This window comes from Pelodiscus sinensis, chromosome 16, assembly GCF_052426305.1.
Source record: "Pelodiscus sinensis isolate ZL-2025 chromosome 16, ASM5242630v1, whole genome shotgun sequence".
NCBI lineage: Eukaryota > Metazoa > Chordata > Testudines > Trionychidae > Pelodiscus > Pelodiscus sinensis.
Window position 1 is genome coordinate 34369738 of NC_143067.1, and position 13144 is coordinate 34382881.

Below are 13144 nucleotides of genomic sequence, written 5' to 3' on the forward strand. Positions count from 1 at the left end.
CTAGCCCGCTCTGCCTGGGGCCGCGCTAGCCCGAGACGCCCCCGCCCCTCGCTGCCGGGGAGAGCAGATGGCTCGGGGGGGGGGGGCACCCCGCCCTCCCGGCTGGGCACAGGGGGGCGCCGAGCGACCCAGCCGGCGTCCGGGGCAGGTGCCGCCCGGTGCCCAGCCCCCCGCGCGGCAGAGGGAGGGGCTGCGCTGTGCCCACCCCCGTGCCCTGGATGGGGAGGCGCCTGCCTGCGGTGCGCCCGTGTTTACAGGAGCAGCGGCCGCCGCGCCGGTACCTGCCGCGCCGGAGCACCTGGGGGCGGGCCGGGCGCTCGGGCCGGGGCGGAGCAACACCCCCCGCCCCGCCGCGGCGGTGCCAGGCTGGGCCGGGAGCGGCAGGAGCGGAGCCACCCCCGAGCGGCCGGAGCCGCGCTGGAAATGGAGGCGTGAGGGGAGCCCGCGCCGGGATCTCCGGCTCCCCCGGGCGTAGGATGTGACTCCCGCCGCGTCCTCCTCGCAGCGCCTGGGCGGGTCGCCGCTGCCCCAGGCCCCGGGCCTTGCAAGGGGGGGCCGCCCCCCAGCCCGGCTGCTCCTGCCGGCGCCAGGCGCGGGGCTGGGCGCTGCATGGGGCGGCTCAGGCCGGCCTGGAGAAGATGCCAAGGAAGGAGCTGCCTCTGCCAGCGGGCTGGGAGGAGGCCCGGGACTTCGACGGGAAAGTCTATTACATCGACCACACCAGCCAGAGCACCAGCTGGATCGACCCGCGGGACAGGTATGAGGCCGGACCGGTTGGACGCGCCCGCGCTGCCTGTCGGGGCAGCCAGGCAGGTGCAGGGCGAGAGGCGTTTGCTCCGCCGCGCAGGGCAGGGGCAGCGCCGGAGCACAAAGAGCCTGATGCTAACGAGCACTGGCTCCTTGGACCCCCCGACGGCTGGCCCGGGAGAGGGCTGGGGGGTGCGTGTGCTCAGCCTCTGTTGCTGCAGTTGCCAGTGGCGCAGACCAAAGAGGCCTCCTGACCAAGATGTGTAACAGCCCCCAGCGCTGGGTGCACGTTTACATTGATTCCCCCCAAACCACTTCTCTTTGCGGAGGGAGCTCTCTCCACTGCATAGGCTATAGCGGCTCGTAACTTCAGCGTTAGGGGGCAAGAGGCTGGACAAAACTACTTTGCATTTTGCTTGAGCCGCACAATCTTTTCTCAGGTCACTGCTAGGTTGGAAGGTGACTCGTACTGACTTTCATAGTGGGGAAACTGCATGTTGCTCTGTAGACCAGAAAGTATTTTCGGGGACTCTTAGTGCTAGTCTGGATAAAGTGTTTAGTAAACAAGTGATTTGATTTTGATTGATGAATAAATGCATTGATCAATTCATAAATATGGTTGGTACCATAATACCTGTTAGGACTAAATTCTCTGTACCTTTCAATGTGTGGGATGAGGATTTAGATTCATAGGTGTGTGTGTTGCTACCTCTGCTGAGGAAAGGCTAATTCACACAGCTGATGTTTAACTGAATAATATCAAGGTCTTACCTGATTCAGTCAGATGTACCCGGAAAGAGGACCTTTACTGTTTCAAATGTTTCCATGCTGTCCCTAGCCTAACTGGAACACCGTCCCATCCCAAGCATGCAATTTGACTCCATTGAGATTATTCAGTTTATTGTTTTTGATGGAAGAGAAGGAGTTCCCCTAACTCTGGCTACTAAGAGCAATCATTATAATGTTCGTTTTTGCCCCCTAAGCCATAAAAAAGTGACTTCTTACATTTTGACTTGTAAGTAGACCACCTGCATTATAATATATTCACAATATAAAGTGTGTCCTGGAAATGTCCTGGTTGCTATAAGTTTGTCAGATGATCAAGAGTCTGCAGTTTTGGGCCAACTTCTGCAGGTGCAACCTGACATTATTATATTTGCACTGCTGACACTCAAGATTTGACTTTAGCCTTTTGTTTAGTTGTGTTACACTGCCACTTAGCTTGCCACTGTTTAACAGCTACTTGGTAACCATTAGAATGTTAATGGAAGTGAGAGACATCCCTTGACTGATGTCATGACCTTCTATTTGTCCTGTATGCTATAATGAACCTCTTACTCAGTTCTCTTATGTCTCTATCTTCCCTTCTAATCCTTGCACTGTCTTTAAAAACTCTTTAAAACATGCTTCTGCCATGTCTAGAAATCATTTCTTTTTGGCATTGGTAGGGAAAGTAGTCAGTTTTGTCACTGTTTTGGTTTCCTCACCCTTCCATCCATCCCTCAAACCTAGACTGTAAATTCTCTGTGGCAGGGACTCTCTTTGTTGCATAATGTTCAGTATCTAGCATGATGGGGTTCTGATCCTTGACTGTGGTTTCTAAGTGGCATTATAAATATTTGGGCAAAGAGTCCTTGTTCTGGCTCTTGTTTCCCATTTCGTTTCACAGAAGAGTCTTGTCCCCTTTGTTACTTCAGGGCTCTTGCAGATCTGACATAGACACTAATCTTCTTATCAAGCATGTTGAAATTATTATTTGGATTGTAGTAACATTCAAAGACTCGAATCACGATTGGGATCAAATTGTGGTGTGCTCTACAAACACCTAGAGACTTTTGGACAGAGACTATGGATCTAAGATCAGTGCTGTAGTATATTAGTGCTGTATTACGACATGTTCTATGTTTTGACCCATCTTTTTAAAACAAAATATCATGACCTAAATTCCCATTAACATTCTCATAGGTCCTACAATTGACTAACTGCTCTGATTCTGTTATTTTCATTCTAACTCATCTGATGAAGTCGAAAGCTCATGATCCAATATATTTTTGTTAGTCTCTGAGGTGCCACAGAACTACTTGTTTTTAAATTCCCATAGGATATTCATGGAGTTAGTCATGTCCCATAGTGCTTCTCTGATCATTCTTATATCTCCTTGTATTACTGCTCAGTTTCCTTCTTGACCCACTTTACTTTGAAGTGTGCACTATTATTCTTTTGATCATTATTATAAATTATGCTCAAGATATTAAAAGCATCTGCTGTGAGTCACCATACCAGTTACTTTTTGAATGTTCTGTCAACTTAGGTCTCCTTAAAAAATTGCAGTTAAAATTATCAGCATGTGATCAATTCAGTTTTCTTGCTAATCTGTAGAAATGTCACTGAAACTGTCAATTATACTGTTTCTTTAGGAGATCATGTGAAGAGACAGATTTTTAACACATTTTAATTGTTGTACAATTACTGCAACTGAAGAGACTTGTGCCTCAAAATACTATGTTAACACTTCTAAAATGCTATAGTGATCTAAATTTATAAAATTGTACACTATGTGAAACTTTGCTGAAGTTTCAGGATTCTTGGACTTACTTACTTTTTTTTAAAGAAATTCATAGTCCAAAACAACTATAACAAGCATAAGGTGTCTCAGAATGTTACTGTAATAATTTTAAATAGTTAAATGGAGTCTGTCTTGTGTGGTAATTAGAAGTCTGTTTCTAGTTAACTTTTGTAATTGATTATTCCCCCCCCCAACAATTGATTCTTTGTTTAAGCTTTTCCATTATATTTGTTGGAATTAAGACGGCCACATATTGATTTGATTCTAATCCAGTTATTTATCAAACAAATTATGCTATGAAAGCTATGAAAACAAATTATTTGTCCAGTTCCTATAAAACTTTACAGGATTTCAGGGAGCATCTGCATTTCAGGAGTAATCTTTTGTGTGTATATTGTATACAAAAGTAATCTGTTGGAGGTAAGGAATTCATTTTAAGATTTCCCCTTTCAGTAACATGGTTGAAAAGTTGCCAATAATACAGTTATTGCCAGCTTTTTGCCCTCTTTTAGTAAGAGGGAGACCATACTAACTAATCCCAACAGTTTTCTGTACACCTGTATTCTTCCAATGAAAATAAAAACAAACCAAAAATCTGTTAGCTCTAGCGAGGATTAATAGTAGCATCTAAAAGTCCTGGTCTTTTCCCATATAGGCAATCTTAATATAATATAAACAATTACAGCATATAGATATGTACCTGATTTTGGCCCATCTGTTTAAAACAAAATACGATCATGTTGCTGCTCCACATGGGCTGTGTATTTACTACTCATAGCCAGGTTTTCACCATTTTCTACAAAACAATCAGATAGATATATGACATTTCTTAATACCATATAATATTGATAAGTCTTCTACTTGAACCTGTTCTTTTACTGGTATGAATTAGGCATAATTACTAAAGTCATTGGAGTAACAGCAGTTTAAAGGAGACCCAGGCCTAGCATATTTTCAGAGGGAAATGATATTTTTAACCTAGTATCATTACAAGTAACCCCTAATATTACTATAACAGAGGTCACTGTGCCATGGATAACCCTTTGTAAATAGTGAGCTTTGCTATTTTTTGAGAGATGGGTCTTTCATGCAGAAATTCATAAAAAAGCGGTTGGTTGTAAAACCACAGATTATAGTGGATACAGATATGACTTTAAATTCCTTTTGTATTCAATTTCTGCAGATTGGCAAGATTTCAAGTTGAAAATGTCCATATAAATATCTGGTCAATTCACTCAGTGAGCCTCAACTGGTAACTAACGACAAACTACTCAGGTTTTAAAGCTTCCCTAAATCTCTTTCCAGTTTAATTTAGTGTAAAAAATATGATTAGGGATATTGCATGGGCATAGTGGTTAAGTTTGTGTATATAGTTTTTGTTATATTAGTTGATGTTAAAACTGTAGTTAGACGTATTATGTTAAGCTTGCTAAGTCTAAAGCTTGTTACGTGTATTTGGATGCAAACATGGCGAAACTCCAGTGCAACTATAGATACTTCGGAGAAGTAACAGGCAAAAAGAAGGTTCTATAATTATCTAACAATCAGCTGAACGACTAGAGTTATTTGTATCTACTGAAATCCAGTTTCACTGTAGAAGAGACTCTGGCATTTTTAACAGCCTGTCATTCTCTTGCCCATGAAAAGCATGGTGTCACAGCATCTCATTGCTTATTTGTATAAGCAGACCTATGTGACAGCAATACGGATTCAGAAATTCTCTCATGAGAAACAGAATTAACCAAGATTGTATAATGTGCTGCAAGAGAGGTGCCTTTTAAAGCTGGCCTGAATTTCAAAGCCCTGAAGGTTTGTGTAGTGATGAGGAAGATAGATATATGATATATGTCTAACTCAGGGTTGGGGACACTTTTTTGGGCTAGGGGTCGCTGACCCACTGAAAAATCAGTCAGGCTGCACACAAGGGAGAAGCAAAACAACCAATCGCACTGACCAGGCCCCTAACTGAGAAAGAGAAAGACACTTCCCACATTCCCCTCGCAAACCAGAGCCCAGTGTAGCAGATTTTGTGTGCTCCAGCCCCATGGTTGGGCGGTGGGGGGGCTGGAGTGCCAGCGTAGGCTCCTCAGTACTGAGGGGATCCCTGAGCTGCAGGGGCTGGATCCAGGCAAGTCAGGGGCCTTATCTGGGCCCCAGGCCTTTGGTTTCCCACCCCAGTCTCACTGATTGTTCTGAGCCTCGGTTCTGCTGTCTCTCTTTTTAAGGGGAAGGATACCCAGAAAAGTTGTATTAATAGCTCGTTCTACAGATTTCTGAGGTCCTTGGATAAGTTGGATGAAGTACAACAAGGGAAGTTCATATTATAATTGTTTGCTATTCTGAGGAAATTGGTGCTCAATACACCCCCATAGCAGTTCCTGCTGATCAATATTTTCCTGCAAGGTAATGCAGCAGGAATTATTTCCGGGAAGTGCTATGGCCTATATTAGAAAGGAGATCACAGTGGTGCCTTCTACCTTGAATCCATAACTTAGGATGGTCAAAGCAGAAACAAGTGTGAGGAGTGTATGTCTGCTCTCTCAATTGGACTCAATGCCTTGAAGAAACATTAGGGGTGGAAGAACGTTTTAAAACTCCTATTTTGAGATTAAAGGACAAAGATTAAAAATAAGAAACTGTAATAAATTGCTTGTATGGAATTTTAGTTGCATACAAATGTTAACATATGAATATTGCAATGCAAATAGATTTTTACTCTGTGTTATATATAATATGCTAATGGATGTTCACATGATGGTAAATCTTCTGTTCCTCCACCAACATAAGTTTTAGACTAGAAAACTATCAGGTATTTCTAACAGCCTGCTCGCTTTCAGTCTGCCAAAGGAATGTTCAACAAACGTGCGGCATCAGCTTAGCCTGTTGTTGAACCGCTCTGCTGTCCAGGTGCCCTGTGTAGGGCTTCATGAGGAAGGGGTAAGCCATATCACCTAGGATCACTATGTGGGCATTTCCACATTCCTCACTATAATTTTATGATCTAGAAAGAAAGTGAAATATGCAGCTTTCTGTACAGGCTACTATTCTTGAAAATGTGTGCATCATATACCTTTCCTGGCCACCCTACATTTATGTCTGTGAAATGCTCCCAGTGATCTACAAGCACCTGAAGAACCATAGAAAAGTACCCCTTACAACCGATGTACTGTGAGGCAAGGTGGGGTGGTGCTATAATGGGAATATAAGAACATAACATAAGAACGGCCGTACTGGGTCAGACCAAAGGTCCATCTAGCCCAGTAGCCTGTCTGCTGACAGTGGCCAGCACCAGGTGCCCCAGAGAGGGTGGACCGAAGATAATGATCAAGCGATTTGTATCCTGCCATCCCTCTCCAGTCTCTGACAAAAAGAGGCCAGGGTCACCATTTCTATCCCCTGGCTAATAGCCTTTTATGGACCTAACCTCCATGAAATTATCTAGCTTCTCTTTAAACTCTGTTATAGTCCTAGCCTTCACAGCCTCCTCTGGCAAGGAGTTCCATGGGTTGACTACATGCTGTGTGAAGAAGAACTTTCTTTTATTAGTTTTAAACCTGCTACCCATTAAATATGTGTACCTTTGATTGCCCCACCATGGTTTGGAAAGCCCATGTCAGCAAAGCCAGCCACTATGTCACCCACATTTCCTAGTCACAGTCCTATGCAGCAAAATTCAATTTATTGCCCTGCACACTTGCACAGGTGCTACTCTGATGGTAAACTTTCCCACTCCAAACTGATTTGCAACTAAACGGTAGCAATCGGGAGTCGTCAGCTTTCACAAAGCAGTGGCAACACGCTTCTCTGCTGAGAGAGCAGCTCTCACTCAGGTGTCCTTGTGCCGCAGGTCAGGAGCCAGCTCAGCCCATAGCTCCTGCTTCTATAACTTCCACTCCACTTCATCTGATGGAGTGGGTTTTACCCACAAAAGCTTATGTCCTAATAAATCTGTTAGTCTCTAAAGTGCTGCAGGACTCCTTGTAGCTCCAGGAAGGTTGCGTTACGCATCCAAAAGTTCTGTAGCCACTGGTCTTCATCCCACACCTACATGATGATGTGATCCCACCACTCAGTGCTGATTTCTCTAGCCAAAAAGTGATGCACTACAGTGAACACCTGCTCTGTGAGTGCCCAATGCAATGCCATTTCACTGCTGTCCCTGTTACATTGTCATCCACATCTGAGTCTTTGTCCTCTGCTATTAATTGCATAGGTAGCTGTGCTGCAATGTGTGATGTCCTAAGCACATTGAACGCAACATGGGAGCGAGTTGTAAGATCTGTGATTTCTCACAGAGGATGCTGGAGTTTGCAGCAATGACTGTCATTCAAGTGGTTCAAAAGTGAGCTGGAAGCCCCAGAAGGGCTGGGAAGCAAAGAGGTGGCTAACTGGACATTTTTCAAGTTCCCAAAATGCCTAGAGCTACATTGAGCATTCCCATAGTGCTTAGCGATTTGAAGGTGATACCAAGCACTGTGGAATCCGCCTACCCACACTGCCTTGCTCTTTCTGTTTACGGGGGAACTAACAATGTGACCATTAAATGCCCACAAAGGGTGGCAGGAAAAACAAGGTTTGGCTAGTTTTAGGTTTGGTGACTTTTTCATATCAACAGCACTTTGGTCACCAAACCTTTTTAGTGTCACCATTTATAAAACTAGGAGTGATGAATTTCCTCATTTAGGGCTAATTGAGGACTAGGCTTTCTGCAGACTGCTTTTCCAAAGACCTGTATTATTCAATAAAACGCATGTTCCTGAAATTATTGTGTTCTCTGAGTGACAGCTTCCTTTGTGCTGAGACAGACCATCAATGTACCTCTTGATACACTAGAACTAGAATTCTCAGGGCCATTTTTCTAATTCAGAAGACACACGTACATAGTAATTTAGGCCCTTAGCTTTTCAGATTTTATATTATTACTTCTTAGCTCTAATACAAGATGAGAGCAAAATCCCAGAAGCGTGATAGTTCAGGCTGGTATCTGATCTTATACATACCTATAAATCAGGAATTGTACCAGTATAAAATTAGCTTGATTGAGACAAGAAGAGTACTTTGATTTTAACAAAGGAATTGTCTCCCTCGATCTTGCTGGGAAAATGGGGGTATATTTCAATCTTTGAAGCCTATGAATAGCAGGAATCTGATCAGTCTGAAACCCTTTAAATGGAGGAGCATGCCCTCCACTGCTTTTTCCAACTTTACATCCTCATCTGTGCCTTCATGTGCCATGGCATGGTTCACAATTTTCTAAGGCTACCTCAGAATATCAACTGGACTCTGATCAGTTCACTTGTGATCATTAGGCAGTGAAAATTAACAAGATTCTGGCTAGTTCTTACATTTCTGAAGGTTAGCAAAGCTGCAACATGCATCAGAGGCACTAGAACTGTCTATAGACTCAGGAATACAACAAACATCGGTTAACCTTCCAAATGTGGAGTGTAATCTCTTCAACTCTAAAGGCCTTATAAATTGAGAGTTTAGATTTTGCAGAAGTTGATGTTTGCCCAGGATAGTTTTCTACTCCAAGTTCAAATGGATTTCTAAGCCTGGGCTATATGAGCCCAAAGAACAATTATAACTCTTCTGAAAGGGAACAGAACTTCCAGGAGTACATGATTAATAGAATAAAGATGCCATTTAGTGATGATTTTGAAGTTTTATTTGCTACATGTTAAATTTTCTTGTACAGGGATTAAGATTGAACCAAATCTTCAGAATTTGGGAGTTACTTAGTTTTGAAAATGCTGGCTATAGAAGGGTTATACCTAGTATGTATCTACAGATTTCAATAGTCTGCACATAAACAATTTTCAAATGTGGTGTGATACTTCAGTGTGTCATTTTGGCTCCTCTTCTTGGTTTTACTTTTGAAACAAAATTTCACAGCCATAAGTATAGCTCTGTGGTTCACTGTCCATCTCTGCTGTTGGCAGCTCAGTGCATTAATCTGCTTCAGTGGAATGCAATTAAATTTAGCTAACTAAAATGTGAAAGCTCTCCAAATGCCTCAAAATAAAAGGGCAGTGAGAAGCACAACTTATAATGGTGCAGTGCTGATTTGCAAATGAAAACCAGTTGTGTGAGAAGGAAAAATCTCAAAGATGTGGGGCATCTCTCCTCTGCTTTTGTTTCATTTCCAGACTACTTTCAGCATGCATATTGAAAGACAGAAAGAAATGTGGTTTATGCAGCTGCAGGCTTTCCTAACCTAATGCCTACTGTTGCCCTTGTTTATTGGTAGTCAGCCAAATACTCGGTTGTAGTTTATGTGAATCTGTTTCCCTCTCACATATACACTCTCCAAAGATAGTTATTTAATTCATTATAAAGAGGACTCTGTTTAAGTTACTGCTAAGTGCCAGAGGACTTTTTCACAGGACTCTATCTAGCCCTTACTGTGTGAGTGATAAAGGGAACTGAAATCCCGTTCCTTTTCCCTATTACAGTTTTGGGTGGGGGTAGGAGGAAGGGTTGTGTTCTTCAAATTGAATACATTTGTGGTGGGGGTTTTTCCAGAGAAGTAGGGTTGGGTGGGTTGGTACATCTTTGTGTGTACATACATGCTTAGAATCCTAGGGTTGGAAAAGACCTTAGGAGGTCATGGAGTCCAACCCCCTGCCTAAAGCAGGACCAATCCCAACTAAATCATCCCAGCAAGGGCTTTGTCAAGCCAGGATTTAAAAACCTCTAAGGATGGAGATTCTACCCCCCTCCCTTGGTAGCCTGTTCCATTGCTTCACCACCCTCCTAGTGAAATAGTTTTTCCTAATATCCAACCTAGACCTCCCCCACTGTCACTTGAGACAATTGCTCCTCATTCTGCCATCTGTCACTACTGTAAACAGCCTCTCTCCATCCTCTTAGGAACCCCCCTTCAGGAAGTTGAAGGCTGCTATCAAATCCCCCCCCTCCCCACTCTTCTGCAGACTAAACAAACTCAAATCCCTTATTAGCCTCTCTTGTAAGGCAATTGCTCCAGTCCTCTAATCATTTTGGTTGCACTCTGCTGGACTTTCTCCAGTGCATCCACATCCTTTCTGTAATGGGGAGGGAAGAAGAATTGGGTGCAGTACTCTAGATATGGCCTCACCAGTGTAGAATAAAAGAGAATAATCACTTCTCTAGATCTGCTGGCAATGCACCTTAATATGCCATTAGCTTTCTTGGCTATAAGGGCACACTGACTCATATCTAGCTTCTCTACCACTGCAATCCCCAGGTCTTTTTCTGCCAAACTGCTGCTTAGCCAGTCAGTCTCCAGCCTGTTCTTGGGATTCTTCATCCCAAGTTCAGGACTCTGCACTTCTTCTCCATGTTGAATCTCATCAGATTTCTTTTGGACAAACCTCAAATTTTTCTAGGTCACTCTGGACCCTGTCCCTACCCTTCAACATATCTATCTCTCCCCTTAGCTTGGTGTCATCTGTGAACTTGCTGAGGGTGTAATCCATCCCCTTATCAAAGTCATTAATAAAGATGTTGAACAAAACTGGCCTCAGTACTGACCCTTGGGTTACTCCGCTTGTTACTGACCACCAGCCAGACATTAAGCCGTTGATCACTACCCATTGAGTCCAACAATATAGCCGGCTTTCTATCCACCTTAGTCCATTTATCCAATCCATACTTCCATAACTTGCTGCCAAGAATACTGTGGGAGACTGTGTCAAAAGTCTTGCTAAAGTCAAGGAATATCATGTCTACAAAGCCAATCAGGTTGATAAGATATATTGTGCCCTTGGTGAATCCATGTTGACTATTTCTGATCACTTTCCTCTCTTGTAAGTGCTTAGAAATGCATTCCTTGAGGGTCCTCCTCATGATTTTTCTGGGGACTGAGGTGAGGCTGACTGGTCTGTAGTTCCCTGGATTGTCCTTCCCTTTTTTTAAAGATGGGCACTACACTTGCCTTTTTCCAATTGTCCGGAACCTCCCCCAGTAGCCACGAGATTTCAGACACAATGGCCAATGGCTCTTCAGTGATATCTGCCAACTCCCTCCGCAACCTTGGATGTATTAGTCCAGCCCCATGGATCTGTCTATGCCTAACTTTTCTAAATAGTTTCTTAACCTGTCCTTTCTTCACTGCGGGCTGCCCACCTCCTTCCCATACTGCGTTGTCTAGTGCAGTAGTCTGGGAGCTGACCTTGTCTGTGAAGACAGAGGCAAAGGAAGCATTGAGTACTCCAGCTTTGCCCACATCATCTGTCACTAAATTACCTCCCTCATCCAGTAAGGGTCCTACTCCTTCCCTGATCACCCTCTTATTGCTAATGCCTGTAGAAACCTTTCTTGTTACCCTTCACATCCCTTGTTAGCTTCAATTGCAGTTGTGCTTTGGCCTCCCTGATAACACCCCTGCATGCTCAATTACAGGCAGTCCCCGGGTTACGTACAAGATAGGGACTGTAGGTTTGTTCTTAAGTTGAATTTGTATGTAAGTCGGAACTGGTACATATTGTAGGGGAAACTCTAGCCAAACATTTCTCCAGAGCTCAGTTCTATTCTCCCACACCTCACTTCCCTCAGTCCTTTATTCTCAAGCTGAGGTGTCTGCTGAGAAAAGCCTCTCCACGTCTCCCTGGTCTGCTGGAGGAGTGGGGGGGGCACTAGCTTCGCGTCTCCCTGGTCTGCTGGGGGGAAGCAGCTAGTGTGGGGTTGCCTCACCCCGTTTGTAAGTAGGGATCTGATGTAAGTCGGATCCATGTAACCCGGGGACTGCCTGTAATATATTTATACTCCTCCCTTGTCATCCGTCCAAGTTTCCACTTTTTGTGAGCTTCCTTTTTGTGTTTTAAGCTTGCCAAGGATTTCACTGCTAAGCCAAGCTGGTCATGCTTGAAGGGGGAGGATACAGAAGCAGAATTATTGAGGCATTCAAGACTTTGTTTAAACTGGAAACTCTGAATCTTCCAAGATAAAATAAATTTCATTGTATTATGAGCTTTCGTGGGCATAGCCCACTGAAGAAGTGGGCTGTGCCCATGAAAGCTCATGATACCATCTACATGTTTTGTTAGTCTTTAAAGTGCTACCAGACTATTCACTTTTTTAAAGTTTTTCTTGTTAGACTAACTCGGCTATCCCTCTGAAGCTTTCAAATTTCATTGGTCAGGACTCAGGAGGTTCTTCTAATTGAAGTAAGTGAATCAGAATTTGAATGGGAAGCTTGAATCAACTCTTAGGTCATGTAAATTGAACTTTCTTTTGCTTATCTAAGACTAACAAGACAAACCCTACATTGGAATTTGTGATCATTTTATCTGTGTTGCAAAGATTACCTGTAGTACAAGTCTCAGTGGAGTAGCCATGTTAGTCTGTAACTTTAAAAACACACCTTAGAGACTAACATATATAAAAAAATATAAAAAATATAAAAAAATCATGAGCTTTTGTGGACCCACTTCTTCAGATCTATTAGTCATGTATCTTGCAATTTAGCCTCTGAAGTATACTACTGTGGCTATAGGATCTGTCACTAGTTTTGTTTCAGCATTATAGAAGCTACGTGTTTTTTCTCCTGTGTAAGATTCATATTGAATAGGCAGCATTACTTGCCTACCCCCTCGTTGATCTCACTGCATGGCCAGGGGTAGCTCGAGGCGGGCTGCCCGCAGCTCGCGCCCCAGGCGGAACGCGCAATCGGTGCCCCTCCCCCCCCCCGCCTACATGGCCCTCAATGGCATGACATCATCATTGAGTGCCCCGTTGAAGGCGGCACCCTAGGCAACGGCCGAGTCAGCCTGTACGCACGGGCCACCCCTGTGCATGGCCAAATGACAAGAGTGTGAACTGAAATACCTACAAAATATTTTGATTCTG

General features: G+C 43.8%; 1 protein-coding gene across 4 annotated transcripts in view; it reads left to right on the forward strand.

Moving 5' to 3' along the window:
• Window positions 1–227: 227 nt before the first annotated feature.
• WWC1 (WW and C2 domain containing 1) overlaps window positions 228–13144 on the forward strand; it is a 141415-nt gene continuing 128498 nt past the window's right edge. For 2 of the 4 annotated variants that reach the window (XM_075900178.2, XM_075900177.2), the window contains exon 1: window positions 230–757. In XM_075900178.2, the coding sequence (XP_075756293.2) occupies window positions 639–757 (119 nt within the window). In that variant the 5' untranslated portion in view covers window positions 230–638. Of the gene's footprint in view, window positions 758–13144 lie in introns of all 4 variants that reach the window. The other 2 variants (XM_075900176.2, XM_006115791.3) reach the window with 2 other exon arrangements.